At 48.8% G+C, this 26,185-nt stretch overlaps 1 protein-coding gene and 1 pseudogene across 6 annotated transcripts in view; both read right to left on the bottom strand.

Annotated features, from left to right (window-relative positions):
* HLCS (holocarboxylase synthetase) overlaps positions 1 to 26,185 on the bottom strand; it is a 177,888-nt gene that overhangs the window by 122,949 nt on the left and 28,754 nt on the right. For all 6 annotated transcript variants that reach the window (XM_016123328.2, XM_016123322.2, XM_016123325.2 and 3 more), the window contains 2 exons: positions 24,823 to 25,766; positions 20,527 to 20,709 (listed from right to left, as the gene is read on the bottom strand). In XM_016123328.2, coding sequence (XP_015978814.2) covers positions 20,527 to 20,709; positions 24,823 to 25,766 — 1,127 coding nt within the window. The remainder of the gene's footprint in view (positions 1 to 20,526; positions 20,710 to 24,822; positions 25,767 to 26,185) is intronic.
* Positions 117 to 235, bottom strand: LOC118602220 (annotated as a pseudogene).

The raw sequence follows: 26,185 nt of genomic DNA, 5'->3' as shown, positions 1-26,185 counted from the left end.
TATCCTATATTACATCCTAAATTCTTAAATGTCTCCTCTGGCTCTAGAGTTCACTAGTAATTCTCCAGTCCTCTGTGCGTTTTATTCATCTATTTATTTACTTACTTACTTACTTATGCCTACAGCACCTGGTTTTCCTAGGTGGTCTCCCATCCAAGTACTAACCAGGCCCGACCCTGCTAAGCTTCCGAGATCAGATGGGATCGGGTTTGTTCAGGGTGCCATGGCCATAGCTCTGTGCATTTTAAAGAAAACTTGTATCTTTATACATTTGCCCCACAAAGAAATTTTTTATTCTATCTGGGGGGGGAAGGGAGGGGGGAAAACCAAGTGAAAGAATTCAGAGACGACAAAATGGTAATAGAGCATTTGACCTCAGCCTCTGGAGAACTGCCAGCTCCTTCATCGAGACAAGCTGACCACTACAAGCCACTGACTAGTGACCAATAAGAGAGAAACATGTTTTCACGGAGGGAAAATAACAGGGTGGCCAAAAGCTGCATTGTCTTTGCCCCACATGAGGGTCCAGAAGGGGGAGGCTGAACCTACGTAGCACCCAGAGCTGAGCTGCTATCCTACCCCCTGAAACCACGAGCGGTCTTGGAGCCTCCCAGGAGGCAGTGACTTCCTCTCAGACTCCAGAGGGCTCGGAGGCCTCCCCACCAGGGCGAGACATCAGGGGACTGAGGGGTTGGGGGAGTCGCCATCCCAAGAGGCCTGCACAAACTGCACTAAAACCTGTCAGTCAAGGTAAATGCAGATCCGGGCTCTTAGAAATCAGCTTCGTGCAAACGGCAGGACTTTCAAAGAGAAAATGGGTCCCTCTGTTAATTCAGGGATGTGACCCAGAGCCCCAGAAGGCCACAGAGAAGCAGCTTCAAAGGTAAAATTTCATTCAACTAAGACCAACTCGCTTCGATTTTGCAGAAAATAAAGAAGACAGAGCAACAAGTTAAATGACTTCATAAGGAAGTAATCAGAAGAAATCCATAAGGTGACACATTGTCATTGGCAGAAGCAGGCTGAGGACCCAAACTAAATGAGAAGGGACCTTCAAAGATATAATCAAATACAGTGAGTGGTCCTTTATTGGATCCTGATTTGAACAAACTTAGCTGGAAAAGACATTTTGAGAGAACTAGGAAATGTGAATACGGACAGTATGTGTGAGATAACAAAAAGGAATTACTGTCCATTTTAGTAGGTATGATAATGGTATTGTGGTGATGCAGGAAAATGTCCTATGTGTTAGAAATTATCTATGTCATGATACATCATTTACACCCACGACAGATGCAGCAAATGAGTCAAAATGCTAATAATCATTAAATTTACGCAATGGGTATCTGGATATTTGTTACATTGCTCTCTCTAGTCTTCTTCATATTTGGGAACTGTCAATTAAAAACAACAAAAAATAAACATTAGCTATTATAAAAATAACAGATTCAACTAAAATATATTGGCGATCTATTCATTCAACAAACCTTACAGGATGCCTAGCATATGGCAGGTATTCTTGAAGGTTCTGAGGATTCGGCAGTGGACAAAGGGGCTGAAGTCCCTGTCCTCAAAGGGTTTATGGCGTGGGGGTCAGATAATAAAAACATTCACAGGCACAAGACAGAATGTGAGACAGTCATTAAGTGCCAAGGAGAAAACAATTAAGTAGAGAAGGGAGGTAAGAAGTGTTGGAGGCAAGTCATTCTAGGTAGGGTGGGCGGAAAGTGACGATTAAGGAAAGACCTAGAGGAAGGAAGGGGAGGTGCTAAAATATAATTTTATAACCGTATCATTTATATCTATCTCTAAAGAGGGATTTACATATTCACATGTTATTCACATAGAGCCAGGAATACAGAGCAAGCCAGGGGAGGACGAGCAGAGGCTCAGGCTATTCAGCAGGTGTAGGCAATGTAAATCGATCCCCAGTCAAGGTCGGTGAAAACCAGGATGAAACCAAAAAGAAACAGCTAGCTCAGGTGGAGCTTCCGGATGGGAATAAAGCGGGGAGTCTTCTCCGGAGTGAATCATCCAACTGGCCGTTCAGACGTCATTCGGCTAAGACGCCGGCGTGGAGCACTTCCTGAGTCTCAAAACCAGGAGCACCGTGGAAAGAGAGGAAAGAACCAGGATGCGCACACCCAACGACGAGAGTGTGACGAGCGCTAGGAAAAGTCACTCGAGCAATGCAGACGTGCTCCTCCCTTCCCCTTACATGTATACAAGAAATTAACTTGAAATGCGTCATAGACCTAAACGTAAAACTATGAAACTTCTAAAATAAAACAGAGGAGAAAAACGTTCTGACCTCGAGACAGGGAAAGCTTTCCTCAGATAGAATAAAAGCAGCATGAACGGGAAGAGAAAAATGATGAACTGAAATACAAAAAAAAAAAATTAAGAAATGCTGCTCTTCAGATGATAATGTTAAGAAAAACGAAAAGACAATGGAGTAAGAGAAACTACTCTCAAGACATACATCGAACAAAGGACATGTATCCAGCACACAAAAAGAATTCTGAAAACAGAATCGTAAGAAAACAAAACAATTCAACCTAGAATGTCAGCAAAAAGGTCTGCACGAACGCGACTCAAAAGGAAGTATCAGATGGTAAATAAGCACGTGGAAAAGTACTTACTCAGCATCGTCTGTCGCTAGGGGAACACGAATTAAAAACACAACGAGATATCACTACGCACCCACCGGAATGGGTGAATTCTGACAATATCTAGTGTTGGCAACGACGTGAAGTAACTGGACCTCTTGGCGGAAATATAAAATGGTACAACAATTTTGGGGAACAGTTTGGCAGTTTCTTATCAAGTTAAACATGTACTTGCCATGTGACCCAAAAAATCTATTCCTAGGTATACACCCAAGAAAAATGAAAACACATGTCCTCATAAAGACATGTACCTGATTGAGCACAGCGACTTCACTCGTAATAGCCAAAAAATGCGAACAGCTCAAATGTCCGCCAACAACTGACTAGACAAATAAGTTATGGCATAGCCATACAATGGAACACAACTCAGGAATAAAAAGGAATAATCTACTCACATATTCAACAACATGGGTGAATCTCAAAAACATAATGCTGATTCAAATTTTTTTAAAAAGAGAAGAGGATACTGTATGATTCAACTTAGATGAAATTCCATAAAAGACCAATCTAGTCCAAAATGAGACACGGCAGATCAGTGATTGCTCGAGGCTGGGCATGGGCTGGGAGAGTGGGTGAGGACCGAGAAAGAGAATGAGGGAACCTTGGAACATGCTGGAAACGTTCTACATCTTGATTTTAACGGTGGTTACACGGGGATGTATACATTTATCGAACCACACTGAAATGGGTGCATTTTCTTGAATATAAATCACACCTAAAGTTGATTTTTTAGGTACAAATAGCAACGAGCTCGTGCCAACACCGAAGGATAACTAAAATCCATGAGACTATACTCACATCCAAAACACCACCAGTACCCCCACTTCTGAAGAAATGAATGCTTAAATTTACATGTAGTGCAAATACACAGGAGGGGCTACTCCAGGGTCCATTAACACACTGTAACATCTGCTCCGGGGAGGGAAACGAAGACCAGAGACGCACAGCACGCTACGTCTCGTCCCGTCGGAACCATTCCACCCCGCCACTTGTCTCGTGTGCTAAGCCTCCCCATCTAACGAGATTCGGTAGGTGAAACGCAGCCACACCTCTGAGTCGGTGTTGGATTTGAGATGTTTATTACCACTTTTGTCTGTGTTTTGTTCCTAGTCTTTCCGAGAAGCACCAAACATCTGATCCTAACCTCTAAAGGTTTTCTATCTCAGAGACACATTGGCCTCCGTGTAAATAATCAGATTAGTCGTGCTTCAGTCATAACATGACAAGTTGCTAGGCAACCAGAAGTGTGTAAATCATAAAACGGATCCACAAAGACATGAAATACAAGCTCTTTTTATGGGCGTCTCATTCTCAGTTAAATACTCTCAAGGAAGTGGGAGCAGATACTCTACTCTTGTGGAATGAAGCAAGCCCATTCTTACTGCTGGTTTTTTGTTTTGTTTTGTTTTGTTTACAAACAAGAGAGTCACAGCCAAGTTCACGCTGACGCAGTGTCTTCACACATGTGATAAGGACACATGGCGGATGTTTATAATCAGAAGATGACACTCCTGAAGGAGCAGGCCTGACCTCGTTTAGGAAGGAGACCGCTCATGTGGCAACCCTCAGGGTGGCCTTCCGCTCTGAGCGCCAGAACCCCCAAGCAGAGCAAAGCGTCAGGCAGGGTCTGAGATGTGTGTGTCCCTCCTCACGTGACCAGGCCCCTATGTGGATGCTTCCGTCCCAGCCGCCCTGGGCCCACGACGGTCTGACCAACCCTGGCCTAACGGGCCCAGATTTCTTCTTGGACCGCACTGCTTCCTGGCCCATGCCTTTCTGCTTCCTTCCCCTAATGTGCTCGGCCACCAAGTGTGAGCACTGTTACCAGAATGAATGGCCCTGGAGGGGCTTCTGGCTTCGGTGACACACTGCTGACACCAGTCCATCCCCACAGGTCAGCTGTCACCAACGGACACCCACGGGCCAAGTTTCATTTGGCCTACTCATTCGGAACTAGTTAACATTTTAAAAATTAGGACTTTTCACATCAAATTTCCTGAAAGGAGGGACTCAGATGCTCGGACACCGGGCAACATTATTCCCAACATTATCCCCAACAGCCAAAAGGTGGGAACAACCCAAGTGTCGGAAGAGGAATCAAGAGATGGACGGATAAATAAAATGTGGTACGCATACGAAATAGAATATCATTCAACCGTAGAAAGGAACAAAGTTCTGACAGATGTTACAACGTGAACGGATCTTGAAAACACTATGCTGAGTGAAAAACAGCCAGGCAGACAAGAAGATGTTGTATGAGCCGCTTATGTGAAATAACTAGAACAGGCAAATTCATAGAAACAGAAAGTGGAGCAGAGGTTGCCAAGAGCTCGGGGCAGAGGAAACTGAGGCGTCACTGATTAATGGCTGCAGAGTCCCTGCTGGGGGCAGAAATAGGGGGACGGTCACACGTTACCGTGAATGAAACTAATGCCATTGAATCGTGTGCTTAAAAATGGTTAAAGTAGCAAACTTTATATTGCATATATTTTACCACAATTTTTTTTAAAAGAAGGGGGTCAAGGTCTGAACCCTTTTTCTCCCCCAGAAACTCCCGGTCCTCTCCGTGATCACTCCACTGACCCTCACGGACTCGCCCCGAGCACGCGGCCTGTGGCACACCCCCGCGGCCCCGCCATGCTCTCCTCGGGGTTCCTCCCTGCCTCACCTGCGGATCCCCAGGAGAAGCCAGCCAGCCAGGTGAGTTCTCGGCACAAGTCTCTGTCCGAGTGACTTTCCACCCCGATGGAGAAGTGACTGGCACTGTCTCTTGCTAAACGACTTCGAGGTTTGTTTCATCGGACGGTAGACTGGATCTGTGGTACGAGAGCTGCGGTCCACGCCACGTGGAGCACGGAACGGGGTGCTTTAGGCCCTGGACCCCAATTCTCGAACAAGCGACCCCTCCGCCCTAGGCCTCATCCACAGAAGAGGAAAGGGAGCCTCAGACGGCATGACGATGCCCACGCCACACAGACCGTAAGTCACAGAGCTGGGATCCGAGCCCACGAAACCAAATCTGTCTGGTTCCCAAATCCTTGCTCTAATTCCTATCCCGCAGTCCTGAGCAAGAAGACCTAACCCAAATCGAAGCCATGTTGCAAATGCCAAGTTACTATCATCAAAATGCCGGTGGCATCACAAAGAAAAATATAAACTCAACAGAACATGCAACTGTGAAATAGATGTGTGTGGCTTAGAGCTAGGATGCGGGGAAGGAAGGAGGGCAGGCAGGTTTGGTTAAGAGAACCTTAATTAGGAAGCTTGGGTCCACCATTAACTGAATGTTTGCATCTACCTAGGCAAGTCTATAACAGCGCATTCTCACAGGGAAATGAACTGTATCATTTAAGTTTCCACTCACCACTCCCGGATTTCAGCCAGAAAGAGAATGCATCTTGAGCAGGATTCAGCCGAAGACTTAGGGAACCACAGGGAGAATTAAAGGAATCAAAGAGCAGAGAGGGGGAGGCACGTGGACCAGACCCAGGCCTCAAGGAGCGAGGACAGAGCCACCCATGGGGGCTGTAAGAGAGGAGAGAGAGAGGGGAGAGGAGAGGACAGAGGGGATCTGCCCGCCTCACTCACCTTCTGCCAGCGCAGCCCGTGGCTGACAGCTACCAGAGCCCCGGAAGGAACAGAGAACGAGGGGACAGGGTGACCTGGACAGTGGCCAACACACCTGCTGGGAGAGAGCCCCAAGCTGCTGGGAGCTGGCCTGGGGGACCGCACTCTGAAGTGACCGCCTCTCACAGACCAGCCCTGAGGCACCACGTGGGCCCAGCCACAAGATGAATTTCTACACATCTGAGTCCTTCCCTGGTGACCAGGGCAGACCTGGGATGACAGCCCTGCATCTCCAACGGCCTTAAGACAGATGGCATCAGGTACGTAAACCTGAGGAACGAGAGTTCCTCACGTGCTGAACTCGGCAGTCATTTCTAAGTCCCCAAAGCCTGGGACACAGTAGGTACTCAATAAATGTCTGTTGAACTATATTCCTTTTATTGTGTAAAGGTATCGCTCAGGCTGAGGCTCTGAAAAGGCCACGGATTTACTGCATTTTTTGTTACCTGCCAACTAGCGAAAGAGCACAAAAGGCTGGGTGGACCCATAAAACAGAGGTAATGAATAAGTCATTTCTAACGAGGCTGCTTTTTATAGGCATCACACCTCCGTGGGGCCAAATGGGCTCATTTCAGAGGTGAAATCTATTCTGCAAGCGTGGAGACCCAGAAAGCCGCGGACGGCACTAAAAGAACGGACGGCTTTACGGGTCGGGGCGCAGCCGCCGCTGCTCCAGGAGAGGCGCTACCTTCCCGCGCCGGGGCCCGGGCTGCGGCTGTGACACCCGTAGGGGTCTCCAGGGCCTTCATTAAGCCTGCCTGCGTAAAACGCCCGCCATTTGTCCCGGTCCAACACAAACAGGCTCCCGACAGAGCGGGGAGCGTGGCGTGGGGAGCCAAGAAGGCTCCCCGTCGCGAGCCGAGGGGGACACCGCAGGGTGGCCCTGCCCGGCTCGCCTTGAGGTGGCGCGTCCCGGCTGACACACGCGCGCACACGCATGCACGCACACGCACAGATGTGGACGTCCGCACCGCCACGAGGCTGAGCGAGCAGCAGGCCTGGAAGGCCAGGCCCGGGACTGGTGTGCAGGATGGCACGAGGCCCCACAATCCTAGACTACCGGCCCGTCGTCTGTGGGTCTGGCCATGACCCTCCGGAAAGCCGGGCGTGGGCAGGAGACCCCAGCTCAGAATCGGGTCAACGGCTCTGCTACCGGCCAGCTGGGAGGCCCTGCCTCTTCTGGGCCTCAGTTTCTTCACCTTTGAAACGAGAAAACTGGAACACCTCTTTGACGTTCAAAAGTCGTCTTCAAGATCCAATATTTAGTCCCAGATGTTTAATCTACAGTTAAAACCAAGGTCCCATGTCCAGGATTCCAAGATTAAAATATACACATTACCTGAAAAGACAGAAGTGGCCAGTTGGAAGAGGATTCAGAGAAAGTCGAGAGCTTTTTATCGCTTATTTCAGCTAAAGGTCATTTGTCCCACTGGCTGTCACCACGACACTGGAAAGTTCAGACAATACCAGGGAATGTCACATTGGTGGGGGTGGGGAGCAGCTCAGGCCACCGTCCTGAGTGCAAACAGCAGGCAGATCCACACGCGAGCATTCAAAGGAGACGGTCAAAGGAGGCTGCCTCTCAGGAAGTCCTGCCGGGTCACAGGAAGGAGCAGCGGGCACTTGGCACGGCACATTCATAAAAGAGAAAACTCTCCCCATTTCCTCCTGAAACTCCATCTTGTCGGTTTTCCTCAAGCACATCGGCAGCTGATTCTTTTCAACTGTTTAACGTGGTTGTTTACGACGTCCCCGTGATACCTGAATGAAGGGTGACTGAGCGAGCCTGGACCAGGCAGCCCGTCTGAGCTGGGCGGGCTGCTTGCTGCTGGCCTGTCCCCCAAGGAACCTCAGGTCTCCCAGACACAGGAGCAGAGGAAGCGTCTCACAATACGTTAGTGGAAAAAGCCAAAACGCTTTTTAAGTGTTCGAACGAGACGTACTTACTAAATGCCTACTTTGGGCAAAATGCTGGAAAAATGATACAAAGATTGAAACACATGGTCCTTGCCTTTCGATGATCTTGAATTACAATGTAATGAGGCAGACAGATACTCACATAAATAATACAACAGCATTTGCTCACTCCTTACAGTGCACACTCACAAAACATTCTTACGGAAGCAAGCGATCACATCTAAGGTTCCAAGTCACGAGACTCGAGTTAGAAAGTTGAAAGGAAAATTATAAATCCTGTAACTCGTGACGCGATCATGGATGGAATTTTCCTCAATCAGCGGGTAGAATCCCTTTGTCGGGCATGAAAGATCAGCTAGCTGTCCTCATGGCATATGGCTCTAAGATGTTTTCCATCCGATAATTTAGGACTTTTAAAATATATTGCACGAATGTTATGCGTGCTGGCCCATGTGAAGATGGGACGAACCCGCAGCCCGGCCGGGTGACAACCAACCAGCCACTCAGAACCATTACGAACCAGAAGGCTACTGGTTTTACGTCAAATTAAAAAAAAAAAAATGCCCAGGCTCAAGTGGACGCTACCGCCATTCTCCTGCCAACTCCTGGATGCAGAGGGGTTGAAGACTCACACTCTGGGAGAGAATGTACACAAAGTCCCATGCTTTATACGTCCCATGAAAGGCAGTAACACAAGCGTCTTTCACAACGACGGAATCCTCTTCATCGAAACGTGGCCAAAAGTTAACCAGCGCTGAATCCAGGTGAAGGCTGCGCGGGGTCCGTGTACTGTTCTTCCACCCTTGCTGAGTTTTTTTTTTCTTTTTAATTTTTAGTTTTTAATTGTTTTAAATAATCAGTTGAGGGGAGGGAGAGATGAAGAGATTCGTTCCAAAAACTCTAAGGCCCCCTGCCAGCTCTGATGGTTGCTGGATATTTTTGTCCTGCTGGTAATTCTGCCATCACCAAAGACGCAGTTTTTGTAAAAACCGCCACCTCCATCACACCCACGCCAAGGACACGTTTTAGCGTTGGAGGTCGCGGCTGAATCGGCACGACCCTTCGTGATGTCTGCATTCAAACAGGGTTACTAAGGCCACTGCGGGCAAGAACACCTCCCTGAAAATCCAGATTTTGGTCACCACGGGCCATTCCTCCGGGGGCTCAGATCCTGAACAGCCCAAATGCAGGAAGTACCTTCCCCGAGCACAAACCCCCGTGCGTTTCGTGAAGCTTTTCAGTATGTGTGGAATCAGTGTATTAATAACAGCTTATTGGCACGGAATGAAAAACACACAAGTCTTAATCTTAGGTCTTGAATCGCGTCCAGGTTCGACGTAATACCTGGCTGTAAGGGACACAGCCATCGGCGTGCTTGGTGACTGCAGGCTTAGCGAGACCTGGGTTTCAAAACCAGGATTGGTAGCTTAACAAAATTTACTGGTTGTAGAAAAAGTAAACTTGCCTCTAGGGAGGTGAGCTCAGCCTCACCATTCTGACAGCAGCCCCTGGTGGCCAGTTTAGCAAAAAGTGTTGGCTCTGATGCTGAAAGTTCTGACCTTGCCTTAATGAAGGTTGTTGCAAGCAGTCAGGCCATTCTAGGTAACAGCTTGGGGGGGTGGGGGTGACTAAGGAAGCAGCAAGAATCCAAACTAAGGTGCACCTCTGAGTCACATCAATTACCAAGTCATTAATGGGTGCCTGTCTTTTGTATTAAAAAAAAAAAAAGTACTGTCTTTCAAAGGCAGGACAAAAAACAGAACTTATTTTAAAAGGGCAAAATAGTAATACATAGCAGACAATACCTTAGTTTGAAAGTTACCTTGTTCCTTAGGTAGAAAACCTTTATATATGGAAGGAGCCCAGATTTCTGAAGAAAATAAAGCATGTTCTATTTCTCCACACTAATTTCCGCATGCCAAATGCTGGGAATTCCTACTGGAATATAAGGAATATGGCAGAAACTTCTAGAAAACGCTATCAGTCATTCAGAGAATAAAACAGTGAAGACTGGAAGTGAGGCCCGATTTCTAGCGTCACAGATTCATGCCATTTCACTGCATATAACTAGAAGAATGTTCAGAGGCTGACGGTCGGCTTCAAAGGCGGACAGCCGTAAGGGGAAGCCACAGCTTCAAGCCGACTTCTTCGTAAGGTGCTCTCTTGTCCTCAGCCGTGAGAATAATCTGGAAACAATCTGCTGGGCAGCTGCTCTCATCAACAAACTGTTTATTGTAAGAAAGTGGCTGGGTCAAAGGCTAAACATCAACCCGAACCGAAAACACACAGAGCAGAATTCAATCCCGCCCTGCTAAAGAAACCCAGGACTTCGCATGCAGAGCAGACCGGGCGAGGAACTCATGTTTAATTCTAAAAGGGCGAGAGAGGAACAAAATTTCACTGTTTCAACATGCAGGGTTTGTTTTGCACGTTATTACAAATGCTCATTTGCTGCTCTTTTCAGAATGGTCTAATAACAGGGCCTAAAACATGGCATTCGAAAGAGGCACAGAAATTGACTATGAGAATCACTCCCCCCAAAGCTACAGTGGTTTGTATCTAGCTGTTTCCTTCTGCATTTGTTTTATAAAAGGACCGACAGGCTCCACACAATGCACACAGGTGATACAGCTCAGCATTAAATCCCCCCAATTGATACTGGAACACTGCATCAGAGATTATATGAGGGAATCGTTTTATTTTAGGGGATAATTTGGTTATGTTTTGAAACAGCGCTCTTATCTCTTAGAGACATAGTGAAATATTTACAGATAAGAGATCTGATCTGAGTTTTGCTCCAAAATAAAACAGAGGAGAAGTGCGTAGGAAAACTACGGAGCAGAGTGATGAGTATGTAGGGGCTTCATTACATTATCCTGTTTACTTTTGTATATTTGAAATTTTCTGCAAGACATTTTCCTCTACGTGTGCCTACAGCTCAACAGGTACTACAAAAGAATAAAAAGTATTTTTTTCCTTAACTGTAAGAAAAATGCATTAACCCACCGATGCAAATTCATTAATTCTCCATAAGGACACATACGCCAGGGCTTTGCTAGGTGTCCGACCAACCTGGCCCTTTCAAGCCATGTGTGAAAATGCAGCTGCTGAACTCTGAGCCAAACACCAGAGAAGTGGGAAGAGATGCTCAGTGCGCTCCCACTAGGTGCATGACCCACCGGCCAGACGCTGCCCGACGCAGGACCACGAGGCGACGTGCGTGGCCGGGCTCTCTGCAGAGCATGAGGACAAAGGCGAGCTGGCAGGAAGCTCCGACTAGCATAAATAATGGCGCTGTGTTTTCAGAACGGCCAGTGCAGCACGCAAACTTTAAAAACACAACTTGCCTGTAAACTCCAGATTCTGTTTCAGCACTCTAACGGCACCTTCTTGAAGTTTCAGTTAGAACATATGAATATATATTTTTTTAATTCCTATGTTAAAACTGCAAGGACACATATACCACTAAAAAAATGATCCATTGCATTGATAATTCTTAAATTAACAGAGAAATTAATTTGAGAAAGAGCCTGAAATAAACTAAATACAGAAAAAAAACTAAAAGCAAAACTTCCTTTCCTTGTGCTTAAATTAACTGTAAAGAGACTAATCGATGATTTCAAATTATTCTAGTATAAAGATGAAAACGGTTATAATCACAGATTGTTAAAAAAGAATGCATCCAAAGGAACTAGTTTAAAATTATTTTTTAATTTTTTTATTATTATTTTCTTTCCATCATACTGATTTTCTGGAACCAGCATAAATACGGCAGAGTCTGGAAAGAATGTGAAAGGGCATCTCATCTACCTTCCCCCAACAGACCGGAGAAGGTTTGGTAATGAGAATTCAGTGGCAGTGGGCTGTCCTTTGAAAAGCCATCTCTGTGACAAACCCATTTGGCCAACTGGAGACATTATACCTAATCCCATCGTCACGGAAGGAAAATACATGCGAAGAGGAGAATCTTCGCAAAATTACAGACCTTGGACCTTTAGAGCATTTTATGGACAAAACGGCCAAAGAAAAGCGAAAATCATCATGCATGTCAAGGTCATTGCCTACAAGAAAGCAACAACCTACAGTCGTCATCTAGGCAATTCTAGGCTGAAAGAGTCTGGATGCGACCCGTTACCCCGGCCCCCAAAAACGAACCATCGTTTTTTAATTGATGAAACCGGGGCTTGATATTTTCTTTTAAAAGACTTATTTCCTTATTTACTGAGATTCAAAACAGGAAAGGGGGATTCGTGATGCCATCATTCAATCACCGTGATAACTGCTGTATGCGGGATTCATTTTTGCTCAAAGACAAGAAAACGGTGTGTCAAATACTTTCCCGTGGCGCAGAAAAGCAAAGTTTTGCAAATTTCTAAAAAAAGGATACTCGCTTTTAATGTTTCAAACTTTTGCTTTGCCTGCAGGAGGCAAGTAGGTTTAAACGGAATGTTTTTACAGTCCAGGGCTCGGGAAAGACCTGTGGTTTGTGATCACGACAAAACGTTCCGGCAGTAAGTCCATTCGGAACCAGGCGGTAGTGCTAACAGCGGACGGTCAAGGCCGGCCCGTCCTTGCGAGAGAGCCTATTTAGAATGTGAACTGAGATCTTGGGATGCGAGTGCTAACGCCATCCACGTCTTCACCCATATCCCTGTCTCCCCACACCCGACATACACACAGGAGACACACAGAACGTACACCCGTGCGACAAAATTAGGGTGTCTGTCTCCATGCGCCCATCTCCACGGGACAGCGCACTGCCTTTTAGCACATGTCTCTAGAGGTTATAACCTAAGTCTTCCTCATCCTCAGGGACGAGGGGTAAAAGGCCTCTCCGCAAAGGAAGGTTCAAGTTCAGCAATCGTACAGCATTTCCTTGAAGCTGAAGTTAAAACAAACATATGAATAGACATTCTTTTAATGCACACGTTAAAACTGTAGAGACTCAAATACCACTAAAAAATATCCATTAAAATGAACGTCCTAAAGACATTTTGTTTCCATTTACATGGTCCTCAGTTAACCGAATGAGGTCTGAGCTCTAAAATTTTTGAGGAAGAGCTTCTCCAATGATCAATAAGAACGAAAATTATAGTCCAGAACTCCAACGTCTCTTCCACTGATTATATTTTTAAACGAAAGCCTAAAAAAAATTTTCAGAAAGAAAACTACACCGTAACAGAGGGATCACTCAGAAGTGACCTGGAGACGCATGGGGCCTGCAAGGCCGTGTGCGGCCAAGTCGGCGCCGCAGAGCCCGGAAGGCGCTTGTGCTGAGAGGCAACTATGGGGGCACGAAAACCAGGACGAAATAAGAAAGCGATTCTCATTCTCTTCTCGTCTCCAAGAGAAAGAGACGGACGGACACACAGACAGACTAACCTGGGCTGCATTTTCCTGCCTCCTGATTTCACGAGGGAGCCACAGAACCCACCCCTGTACTGAGCCAGCCTCGCTGCCCAGCCCCGGCCAAGGCCCACCATCAGCCCGGCACCCCCTTGGGCTGGGGAAACAGAGGCTCAGGCGCCATCCGGGTCCGCGAACTGCCTGTCGATCTTAAAACCCCAAAACACGGTAAATGTTTTGTTAAGGCAGCACGATTCTCAGAGCGGCACTCTCAAACCATCAGCGTGAATGGAAACACAATGTACCCCGCAACAGTAACGCACATCCCCGAAAACCGAAGGGTAGCAGCTGTCAACGGCGTCCGGGTCTCAGAGGCCAGGATTCCGGAGCCGACGCGGCAGCTCCACCGTCAGGAGAGAGAACCACCGCGCTCCGACGATCCTGCTGCTCTCACGGGCACCTGGCCGCCGTGCCCGCCGCGAGCCCGGCCCTCGGCTCTGCACCTGATCACAAGGTGCAGGCCCTTTGATCATCCCTCCACCCGGCACCAGTGTGGGCTTCCTCCCTGGGATGTCTTTTCAACTTAGGAGACAAAAAAATCTGCTCTTCGGAAAGTTGCAAGATTCCCAGACAGCTTCAATCAACTTCCCCAGGAGCTAACGCCATAATCCGTACCCACCCGCACACATGGCAGCTATTAGTGAGCTGATGCAGAAGACAAAAAACATTTGGTCTTGGGGGATTTTTTATTCCAAATGAGTCTGTTTCCCATGCACAAACCTGTGCCTGCATAAGCAGTGGATATAAACAGTCTGAGGAAATCAAACCGTCCCTCCTAGACAGGCTGCTATCCCCAGAAGGAACCACTGGGAAAGATGTCCCTGTCACTCAGAGACCCGCTTACCCTTCCCCAGGCCAGCCAGCAAGAGCGGCAATGCAGGAAAAAAAAACCCGACCGTGACACCGCCAATCAGAAGTGGAAACCAACCAAAGGTGTGTTTCTTTCCCTGCGCATATTATCGGTCTCTGCCTTGACGTTAGCCCAGAAGTATTTACTCCAAAGGAGCTGCTTTGAATCATTCCTGTGGAAACAAGACTCAAACGAGAATACAGTATATACAGTAGCCGAAAAGCCTCTCCCCGACCCAAAATAAATCAATCAATAAAGGCGGCTAAGGAAAAGACCCCAAGTGTTATTTTCTTTTGCATTTCAATGTCAAAACTCATCATCTCACTCTTGCCATCGGTATTATGTTTGATAACAGGAAGTCAGTTAAAATGAACAAAAAAGCGTCCAGTTTAGGTGAAGGGCGAAGGAAAAAAAGAAAGGAAAGAAAGAAAGAGGTCTATGAAAGACCCTTAAAAACACTCGTAGCTGTAAAAGGTTTTAAGCGTTTGCTTTAATCTGCCAGCTGCTGCTTAGCTGGTGCTGTCTTGTAAAAACGCGGCCACGATACCACGTCAGCCACATGTCAAACGCTATTCAGGGCGCACCTGGAACTCTGAGCTTTTCTCTAATTTGGATCTCTAAAAATTGGCTTTTTTAAGCTGTATTTCAGAGGAGCACTAGACATTTCCCTCCAAGCATCCCTCACTGTACATTCAAGATACATCACTGGGATTAAGAGTGGAAGGGAGGGAGCATTCCGTACCAAATCTATGCTAAAAAAAAAAAAAAAAAAAAGGAAAGCAAAGGTGTGTGCTTTTTTTTTTTTTTAATTGGAGAATTCTAATTAACTTGGAAAAATACAGGAGACTCTTCACTGCTCCACAACCCAGTCTGCTTTCTGAGGGGTGAGTAAGGACCTCTCCTGCCTCCCCGCCCCCTCAAGGCCACCCGTGAAGGCACTTGGTTAACTGTAAAGCATGCTATAAACTGAGAAATTATCTCTTGCTTTCCAGAAACTTCCACAGCAAGGTCTCACACTTAGCAGGCACGCGATGTCTGCTAAATGGTGAGAGGAGAAATAACCACATGGTACAATTTACACTGTTTCTTCATCAAGCAACCAACGTCGAAAACATAATCCCCTGGCCGGAAGGGACGATACGGGAATTTTCTGGCATGTTTACAGATATCAAAACTATCGTTACCAACAATGTCTGTTCTTTTTGGCGGGGGCGCGGGGTTCATGGCAAATAATTTGGAACTGAACCAAATGAAATGCTACCCTCGTTTTTGCCTTTCAGCATATAAAATCCACCCCACACTACCACAGTTACGCACACACACAACAGAGTGATTTGGGACCAGTTGCTTCACAAACCCAGTCGTCACTTCTCGTTACAGTTGCACCTTGACCCCAAGGCAAAGGAACCACATACCCTCCCGCAGGACAGCTGCCAACACCCTCCCGGCTTCTCTCAGGTCGCCTCCACGTCATTAGCTACCTGCTGTATGGGTGCTCAAAAGAGTCCCCACTTTGTAGTTTCAGAAAGAACCTAGTGCTCCCCCGGACGGGAGCGGGGGTGTCCCGGGGTAAGGGCGCGGGTCGAGCGGGTTATGCCCAGGCCCAACCTCTTCGTCCTCCTGCGGCTGAGCTGAGGGACTGAAAGGGACCGGCTGGCGCAGCTGTGGGGACGAGCACGGAGGCTGAGGCTCTGTCCTGCATCCGGCCTCCCTTCCGGCCTCTCCGCGCGCCCAGCCACTCCTCCCAGCGCAGACCCCTCATGATGCCGCTGCATGCCCCCTTCCCCCCTGCCGCTTCCCTGGCAGAGATACAAATGAAAACGGGGCCCAGAAAAGGACGCAAGAGGGTGCGTTTCTCAGCCGGGTTCTGCAAAAAATCGTTGTTTTCTATAAAATCGGTGTCGCTCACAGACACACTTACATCCCCCGTGGTGAAGGCGTATTCCTGCCAACTCCCCATCGCCACCACGGCCGGGGGTTGGGGCGGTGGCCACCCCATAATCTCACGCCAGAGAACCATGAGTCCCTCGCCTCCAGGAAGGGAGTGATCTGCTTGGAAGGACTCACCGAGTGACGGCAGCACACGTGGTGGCCCTGAGAGTCAGGTCGAGGGGTTCACTCCATCGAGAAACCGCTGCATCCAAGTGGGGGTGCTCGAATCAGGAGACAGCGGCACCTCCCGCCCACGGGAGTGAAGGACAGCGCAGAGCCCAAGACGCGCGCATGCTGACGTGAGAGCCACAGGTGAACCCGACAGGTGGAACTGCAGCCAGCCATTCGCCAGCGCCAAGTCGTCTCCTCGCAAACTACTGCTTTTTAAATAACTAGCACAGAGGTCAGACGTTAAATAAAACACCAGTATCTCTAAGACCCCTTGCCTCTTATTCAGGTTTTGACCATTTGTGGAGTGCCTTCAACGTCTACCGGCCCAGAGTAATGTGCTTTTTAATTTTTAATAACTGGTTTTGTTTTGCTTGGTATAAAAATAATACATGAACATTACAGAAAATGTGGAAAACAAAGAAAGTTTTAAAAGCTTATTAAAATCACCCTTTAGCCCACCACCCACAAGATATAGCCTATACATACGGTATCGTTTCCTTCCAGTCTTTCTTCCATGGACCTGTAAGTGAGGTACACACGTGCCCACGTGCTTTATTGGTTTACTTTGACATGTCATAAATTCGCCGAGGCCCGAATTTCAATCCCGCCCCCGGGAGGGTCTACGCAACAGGAAGACCCAGGTCAGGGAAGAAGTGCAGCTCGGCCACCCAGAGTTTGCACCTCGGCAGGGCCTTGTTTCCTCGTCATTCACGCATGCTGACACCATGACGTCATACGTGACTGGGTTTCACAGCAGAAATCACACGCGACTGTGGTGTCTGGGTGCTGGCGAAGGCCTCAGAACACGCCCCGCGCAGATGCCAAGGGTCGAATGTCCTTCGGTTGTTTTTCCTACTCGGATCGCCACGCTATTCTTTTTCTTTCGTATCGCAGTAACGCAGGAGCGCACAGGTACCTCATAAATCCTCTGTGCTCCCTGCCACAAAGAGCGAGTGTCTAAGCGCCAAACTGTATAAACACAGCTGGCAGGCAGTAAAAACTATTTAGATAACTAGTGTGTATATTTTGTTCTTTCCTATTCCATCCTGCAATAGTACCTGGTACCCGGTAAATGTTTAGTGAAAGATGACTATTATTAACTGTGACACTGAAATAATCTCTACAGACCCAAAAGAAAGTGCCACCAACATCATGGAAAACTACTACATCGTACTATGCGGAGCTGTTGTCGAGGGGAAAAAGAAACCTCTGAACTCCCTTATGAGCTCAGGGTGTCTGCTGCCCGGGTCAGCCCAGCTCAGCAGCGACACCCTGTGGTGGGAGACCTCTGATTCCCAGCAGCACGGGGCATTTCGCAGGCAGCAGGAAGCGGAGAGCCCAGTGCAGGCATCTATCTGCCTGCGAGGCAGGTGACAAATCTAAGGGTGGACCATGCACGACAATAACAGGGGCTACGATGCCGAATCCACTCCGTGTCACTTAATTCCACGGGGATCGATGAGAAGGCTGCAGGAGAGAAACGCAGAGAGGAAGGATGCCGGTCCCAATCTATCGTCCGTATCCAGGAGCACTGAAGCTCCATCCAGCACTGTGACTAGAAAGTAGTAGTCCACTGTCTGTGCCTTGGCACGGGAGACGAGCAGGAGGAGCCTCCCGGCTGCCTGCGGAAAGGCCACCCCGGGGGCCGCGTGGCTGCTTCACATCATACAATCCTTCGGAGAACTTGCATTCCAGGAAAACGTATCCTAAAACCCTAAGGTCTTACATTTCCTTCTAGAGCAAAGTGTCCTACCAGGAGGAAATGAACATGAAGAAATGGGGATACACACGTCGATCATACACTCTCTCACTCACTCAGCTCCCTGGGCTCCCAAAATGAAACAGAATTCAGAGAGGAGGAGTGGGGAGGAAAAAGTAGTCCACAATGGCGATGTCCAAGGCCGGCCAGACCAGACGAAGGACCCAAAAAGAGAATGCTGCTGAAAATTACTCTTTTTCCAAAGTTACTATGGAATAAGGGGCTTGGTAGGCTCAGAGTCTCCATGGAATATTTGTGCATGTGTACACAGAACAAATATTTGCTTTAATCTCTTCAAGCATTTCATTCTCATAGCTTGTGAATAGGGGTTAACGATGGACAAGGGGAAATGTATCTCCCGCCCCAGGCAGTTTAAAGAACCCGAACAACAAAACTCTGAAGCATCTACTGCATATTTTTACAGACACGCGATGCAAAGCCTTAGGTATTTCAGGTTACGCCCGCCCTGAAGGGGACACAGGAAGAGACTAGAGTTCCAGACTTCTGCTCACAGGAGCATAACCTGGGGCCGCCCTCTCTTCCCCGCTGCCACATGCGAGTCATGAGGTGCAAGTCCCAAGACCAGCATGGTCAGAACCACAGGGAAGGTCAAGGAGCATGATCCAGGGCAAGCCTGGGTCTTTCTCACTCCTCGACCGTGGAGCAGGTGGGCACCTCCTCACATGTCCGGCCTTAGCCCTCCCAGCTCAGGAAAGGAGGGAGAGAGAAGGTCTATGAGAGTGACAGTCACATCTCCCCTGGGGACAAGTAACCCTTACCCACATGGCTCTGCCCCATCCCTCTGTGGTGGGAGGTCTGGACATGGGTCACCAATAAGAGTTCAAGCTCTATTCTGATAAGTTTTTTATAAGTCGCCAGACGGAGGTGATGCTTCTCCTTCTATTAAATGAACACATGAAGCAGATAAAGGATGTGGAGCTTTGGTTTCCTGAGATGAAGGTGCAAACAAAAGTCATACCATTCATTCTAAAAAGCACCCATTAAAAAGCATGCCAACTGGCTAAATAGTGTGTCATGAAAATGCAGTAAAAGAATGTTTCTTAAATGAAAAATAGCATCTGCTGCTTAAGTATTAATTTTTAAAATTAAAAACATTACCTGTAGTACTTGTTAGAAACATCGGACACTTGAAACCTGTTCATCTTTCCAACGATCTAATATTAATAATTGTACCATCTATCTGTTAAAAAATATAATTCACAAAGAACTTTCACGTATATCATTTCATCTAGTCCTCAAATCATCCTGTGAAATATCCGAATCCTAAAAGCTCCGGATTTTTTATGTCTTCTCCAAGTGAGCACAGCCCACCCAGAGGGCTCACTGCTCTGCGCGGTGAGTGTGCCATGGGACAGAGGATAACCCAAAGGAGAGTCCCACCTCCTGTGAAAATGTTGGGGAAGAGGTATACTGTGTTCTCTTCGAGGGAAAGCAGGTAAGTCTGGTGTTTAGAGTCACCTGGACTACTAGGTATCTGCTGAATCCTCACAGTTATGTCACCAAACTCACCAATTTCCCTGTTTAGAGGCGTCAAAAGCAATAAACCCGCAAAATAACTTGCCGCGATTAATAAGAAGTTGACACCCTGACGAAGCACAGAGATGAGCGAGAAGACACGTGTGGAGACTCTGGCAACCCGCCCGAACCAAGCGCGGACCCCGGTGTCAGATGCAGACGCACCGGCAGGAACACGCCTGCACACGCACCCCCTTCTGCGAGCATTTTCCTGCTGGACGCGACTAGAAATGGGTCTGAAATCCGAGCCCCTGTGACCACAAGATGGCAGCCGTCAGCGCAGATGGAACAAAACTTGGGTGATTTTCCCTTGCAAAGGCTCCCCGGAGCCGGGCCCAGTTCGAAACGAAGGTTTTCGTTCCCAAATGCATACGCCACGGTTTCCAAACACGGCTCTGGCTCTGACACCCAGAACCGTGAGGCCTGTCCCCGTGGAGCGGGCGGAGCCAGCACGCAGACTTAACGCCTTCGAAACTCCAGCAGCGTTCACTCCCTCCCTCCGAGCAAAAACATCGGTTACCCTTGGCCGCCTTTAAGAGTGTCCTGACGTCAAAACGGATAGAGAAAGCAAAGTCGAAACCCCCCGCGACGGGAGGGAAAGGGGGCCCGTGCGAGGACGGCCCCGAGCGCTCCCTCCCCGGCCGAGTGCGCACGCTCACCTCCGCGGCCCACAGCAAGTGGAGTGGCGTTAAGGCAGGGGCCTGCTTCACGGCACAGCTTAGGCCCAGGGCGGTCAGGATGTCCTTGAGGACTTCGTATCTTCTCATGTTGCTGGATTTGAGCAGATCGAAATCTTCTCGGGTCTGCACGACTGAAGAGCTGGGAGGTAGTTCCAAGTGCACCTGACAGAGAAAAGACACCGCTTCGTGAACTGGGGCCGCTTAGGGACGTTAAGAGAAACAGTGTCTTTACCGGTGTTTCCGAAAACTTGAACCAGAATCCTTCTAAAATTATCCACAGGATATGACTTTTGAACCTGAACATTTGGAAAGTAATGACAAGCAATAAAAGGGTTCCAAAGAGCCTGTTAAAGTCTCGACTGTCGGGAGAGGCCGTGGCGGCAGCGTCCTGGACAGCACTCAAACTCGTACCGCTGACCAGCCCCAGGACCTGGGCAGGTCACATGACTTGGTGATACGATCAAAACAACAACAACACTTAAAAACACGGTCGTGCTGAGAGCCCAACTAAAGTCATCACTAAACTCAGGGAGAGGCCACGGGCCAGGCCTCAAGCTCCACTCTGCCTGTGAGTCATGAGGAGTAGCCTTGTGTCCCCATTTTAAGAGTGTTTGCAGAAATTCGAATAGATCAGGGGTCCCCAACACCCAGGCCGTGGACCAGTCCCGGTCCATGGCCTGTTAGGAACCAGGCCCCACAGCAGGAGGCGAGCGGAGGGCGAAGGAACGCAGCTTCATCTGCATCTGCAGCCGCTCCCCAGCGCGGGCATCACCGCCTCGGCTCCGCCTCAGGTCCTCAGGTGTTAGATTCTCACAGGAGCAGCAGTCCCTGGTGCCAAAAAGGCTGGGGACCGCTGAAATAGGTGAGTGGGCTTCGGGGGTCCCCAGGAAGGCCCACCCCACCTCCTTCCTTCACCTGAATGAATTTTAAGATTAAGAACTTCATGTGTTTTAGTTCGGGCTTCATTGTCCAGTAAAAATAAAAACAGCCCCACCTACCAATGAAAGGTCTGTGCCTTGGTATGGAGGAACACACCAGAACCCGTAGCTCTCTTGAGATCAGGTTTTAACCAGGCATTAGAGCCTGGAAGGGCCAGAATACTGAGAACTCAGGAAAGCAACCTGAGCGTGCTGGCTTGCTTTGTCGTGCGGGTTTATGAAAATGCAAAGCCAGGGACCAGCTTTTGGGAATCTCTCAATTCCCACCGAAGCCTTAACCAAGCCAAAAATACTGTCCAAATGGTCCCACTGTTGAAAGTGGGGGCCGATCTGACAAGGTGGGCAGAGCGGTGTCCAACACGGCCCCATGTGACAGCGGGCCCCCGCCTCCCCCGCGACTGTGCCCGGAGGAGGAAGCAGGCAGAAGAGGGAACTCCTTTAAGGAACGTGAGTCCTGAGTCTCACCCCACGTGTCTCCTCCCCAGTGGGCAAAGCCAGGGCAGCTGCGGACGGTCAGCATAATGGCGGGTCATTTAAACTTGAGCGTGTGGCTATCCTGGAGAGTATCCCTTACAGGTGGCAGAAATCACATGAGCGGGACAAGCGTGACTAAATGGCACCCGTCCTCCCCGGGCTGAGTGAACGAACACACAGATCCACGCGGTACGCACGGTGAGGTGTGCTGAACGCGCTGTCACGTGTGAGGTGCCGAGGAGGAAAAGGACACTGGGCCTACGAGCAGCCCCCCAGCATCCCAGGAGGGGAGCAGCGGGGGCGGGGGGGTCAGCCACCGACGCTGCGCGAGGCGTGTTTGCCGGCTGCGGGATGAGGGGAGAAGAGGCCACCTCTGGAGCTGCACGGCGGGGCATGTTCACGCGGGCTCCGCACTCCTGGTCGTCTGCGGGATCCGACCAACGTCTCATCCTCTGGCCGGAATCCTGTTACCACAGCGATGGGCCCACTGCCGTCACTCGGCTTCTTCTCGAATGAAGGCTTTTTGGACATACCAAAAGCCGGAGCTAAAAATGTCCCCAGTCACCAAAAGGGCAACCGAAGAAGGGGGTGCCCCTGGAATCTCGTGGGCAGTGCTGCCGACACCCCACAACGCACAGGACAACCTCACAGCAAAGGAGGATCTGGCCCAGAACACCGACAGTGCCGCAGCTGAGAAACTCTACTACGAAAGCAGAACCACCTCTGCCACGTGAAAGGTTAAACGTCAAAAATTCTTTTTTTGTAGGGTGAGGTCTAGACTTATCAGGGCGATCGCTCCGTAAGTTATATCAACGTCTAATCACTATGTTGCACACCCGAGACTAATATGATGTTATATATCGACTGTAACTGAAAAAAAAAATTTTTTTAAGTTTCAGATAAAACTAATAGCCAATATTTAAAAACCATTATTGTGATTTTATCTGGACAAGTTCATGGCAAAGTCCCGGCCCATTGATAATCCGACGTCAGCATTAATCCGCAGCCTTGAGTTTTCCCTGTGAACCTGATCGGCACGGCGAGCACTGTACAACGTCCTTTTCCTTCATGACGATGGTGTCGAAGGCAGCACCGAGCGGGCTGTGAGGCCACCGCCTCCTGCGCAGCTGTGCCTTGCCCTTGAAGTACTGTGCCTCCTCTTACCGGGTTACATCATTACTCGATTTACGACAGAGATGAAGGCTATGAAATTGAACAGCGAAAGAGGAAACTAACCAGCCTGTGATATTATTTATGGGTTGAGCGCGGCGGCGAGGTATCGCGGTGACACCGGCCCGAGGAGAAAACAGTGACCCTGTCACTGAGACTGGAAGTCATTTAAAATCAGAAACGACTTTCTAATCCCCTGAATCTGATTTTTGAAGCTGCCTCATATTGCCTTTTTTTTTTTTTCTAGGGCAATGCACGCAGTATCGAATTTTATGACAGTAATGGGGTCAATTTAAACGGTGCCGTGAGCGGATTTGCTATGCGACCCAGAGAAACGGATCGCAGCGGCGCCAAATCGATTTTCTAGTACAAGTATGTGCACCGGGGTGGTAAAATTCACTATTTGAAACTGAAATACGGCCCTAGGAAGTTGGGTTTTTAAGTGGATTTTCTGAGAATGCATAGTTACTATAGTTACTGCATTCGCAAAAAATAAATAAATAAATAAATAAGAGGAACGTTTATCAGGCCTCCAGAAACGAATTCTCGTGGTTTGCCGCCCACAGAAAACCTCACTGTGCTGCTCATCTTCACCTGTCCTGATGTCCAGATTTCTTTAATTCTTTGCACCTTTGGCTGAATATTAGGAACACGTGAGTGGGAAAATGGAAAAGGAAAAAACCTAAACCCTTGCAGAACGTTTGGTTAGAAAACCCGAGAGACTCAGGAAGGCTGGAAAGACACACGGCATACAAAATGACAGCAAATGACAACAAAAAAAGGAAACTAACTCGATACAGAGATCCCTGTAATAAAGTCCGTGACACCCTGAGAGCTACTCTGGGCCCAACATCTACGTCTCCTTAGTCATCTCCTTAGATCATCGAATCATTAAGGACGGGTATTCATCTAACAACTTTTCCTTTAAGGCGTTGAAAAATTTGCAGTAAATAACCAGGAATTCTGAAATAGTCTTTCCCGCTACCGTTTCCTTAAACAAGCAAAAAGCTAAAAGGGAAAGGTAGGGGGAAATTCCAGCAGAGGAGCTCAAGGACCCACGGATGGGAAGGAAGGAAGCAGCCTTTTCCTCTCGGCTCCTCCTCCATTTTCTCTCACCTACTCATGAAGACACCGGAAATCTAAATCGCTTCAATAGTCTCTTTTTCGAATTTTTTTCTCAGCACTTAGATACTAAGAGTGACAAATCCTAAGAACGGAACCGAGGATTTGACGACGTGTTCAGTGCTCACCTGTTGGGAAGCATCCGTGAAAACCCCGACATCAACTCTAACGCTTTAATGTGACAGTTACTAACGTCTGTTCAAACACCTACGTTAAGTAAAGGTTCGATTATATTAACCAGAGTGTGCTTTGAGTCAAGAGAGTGGACTACGGCGTTTTAGAATAATACCCGTACAGATCAACACGAGAAAGAATTTTCTGACTGATCCTTGGTTAACCAGCCACCTTCACCGAGCCGTAACCCTTTCTGCCCGTTCCTCCGTCACCAGTGTTCTGGTTAGCCAGGATACTCATGTGACAGGAAGGCCCTGATCTAAACCATCTACTCACCATCGTCGATAACTCCCAGCCAAAGGTCAAACAACAGTGCAGATTCTCAATCCCTTCAATGTCAAGAGCACATTCCCCACTAAAGAGACCCCGGATCATTCCGTGGACATCGCCTCCGTACCTGGCAAAGAACGGCTTCTCCTCCACATGTCCCAAAAGGCACTTGCACGATCAGCCTGTCCTGGTCCTCATTTTCCAGGCGGCCCTGGAGCTTGTCCACGCTGAGCTGCTCCCCGGGGCCCCCGACGTAGATGCAGCCACTGCTCAGGACGCTGAGCTTCACCTGGCTCTGGTCAGCCCTGGAGAAAACCAAGTTCTGGACGGTGTCCCGCAGAGCGTCCTTGGTTCTCACGCGGAAGCCAGCAAACGTGAAGGGCGAAGACAGGCCCAACACCTTCCCTCCCTGAGAAAGATAGGCCATGAACTTCCGGTGCAGGTCTTTGGGAACAGACTCCCTGGTGGCGATGACCAGCAACAGACAGTTGTCTGACCAGGGGTCTCTGCGCGCACTCTCTCCTGGCAGCTGGTAGAGTGTGTAGTTATCGGTGTCCACACAGTCGGCCAGAACAGACCGAACCTGCCGGAACCTGCCCAGGGCCTCCTGGGAGTCGGAGCCCACATAGATGAGGATGTTGGGTGCCTTCCCCGTGGTGTTGACTCTCCTCCCTTCCCTCTCCGGGCAAGTGGCATCGGCAACACCCTCCGAACTGCTGCTGTGATCATAGGGAAGATCTGGAATGTTCTCTGCAGATGCAAACTTGACAGATTCGATGGTGCTGTTCTCAAGCTCCAAACACTCGTGGCAACTAGACAGATGGAGGTGACAGAGCTCCACGGAGCCCGGCTCTCTGTCGCGCTCCGCGGCAGACTCGCTCCCGGAGGCGCCGCCTTTCCCCTGGGCGGGCTCCGTACCGAGAACCGCGGGGTCTTCCATGACGTCCGGCTCAGGCTTACCCTCAAGAGAAGATTCAGCTGCAGGATCTGGGCTCGGCTGCAGGATCCGGGCCGGCTTGTCTGTGGCCTGGTCCTTAAGTTCCTTCAGAGCCGAGTCTTGCAGGTGCACCGCTAAAAGCAGGAGCGGAAAAGACATTCGATCAGCGCTCCTCGTTTGTCGCGCAGCTCAGTTCAAACCACGTCACTGCTCCCGCCCGCTGGGAGGGGGCCCCTGATGATCCCGAGTCTCTGCAACACCTTTCCCTTAAAAACTGGAGAAACCTCAGATACCCTTATCGACTGGCGAAGAAAGCGAGATTCGGAAAGGTAATTGTGCCTACTTACTTATAGGTTCGATTTCTTGGGTGTCGATCTCCTATGGGATCATGAAACCAAGAAACACAAAAGGCATACGCAGAGAGTCCGTCTACCCGCCCTCCAGGAAAAAGCCACTAGTGGGACATGACAGCACCAACCCAACCCGGGAGAAGGTCCTTCCGGGATCTTGTCTCAGGACTGGAATGCGAGTTTACAATCGCCAATTCGAAACG

This window comes from Rousettus aegyptiacus, unplaced genomic scaffold (genome assembly GCF_014176215.1).
Source record: "Rousettus aegyptiacus isolate mRouAeg1 unplaced genomic scaffold, mRouAeg1.p scaffold_m13_p_4, whole genome shotgun sequence".
NCBI classification, from domain to species: Eukaryota; Metazoa; Chordata; class Mammalia; order Chiroptera; family Pteropodidae; genus Rousettus; species Rousettus aegyptiacus.
Note: the sequence above shows the minus strand (reverse complement) of the source record. Positions and strands in the feature narration are given on the sequence as shown.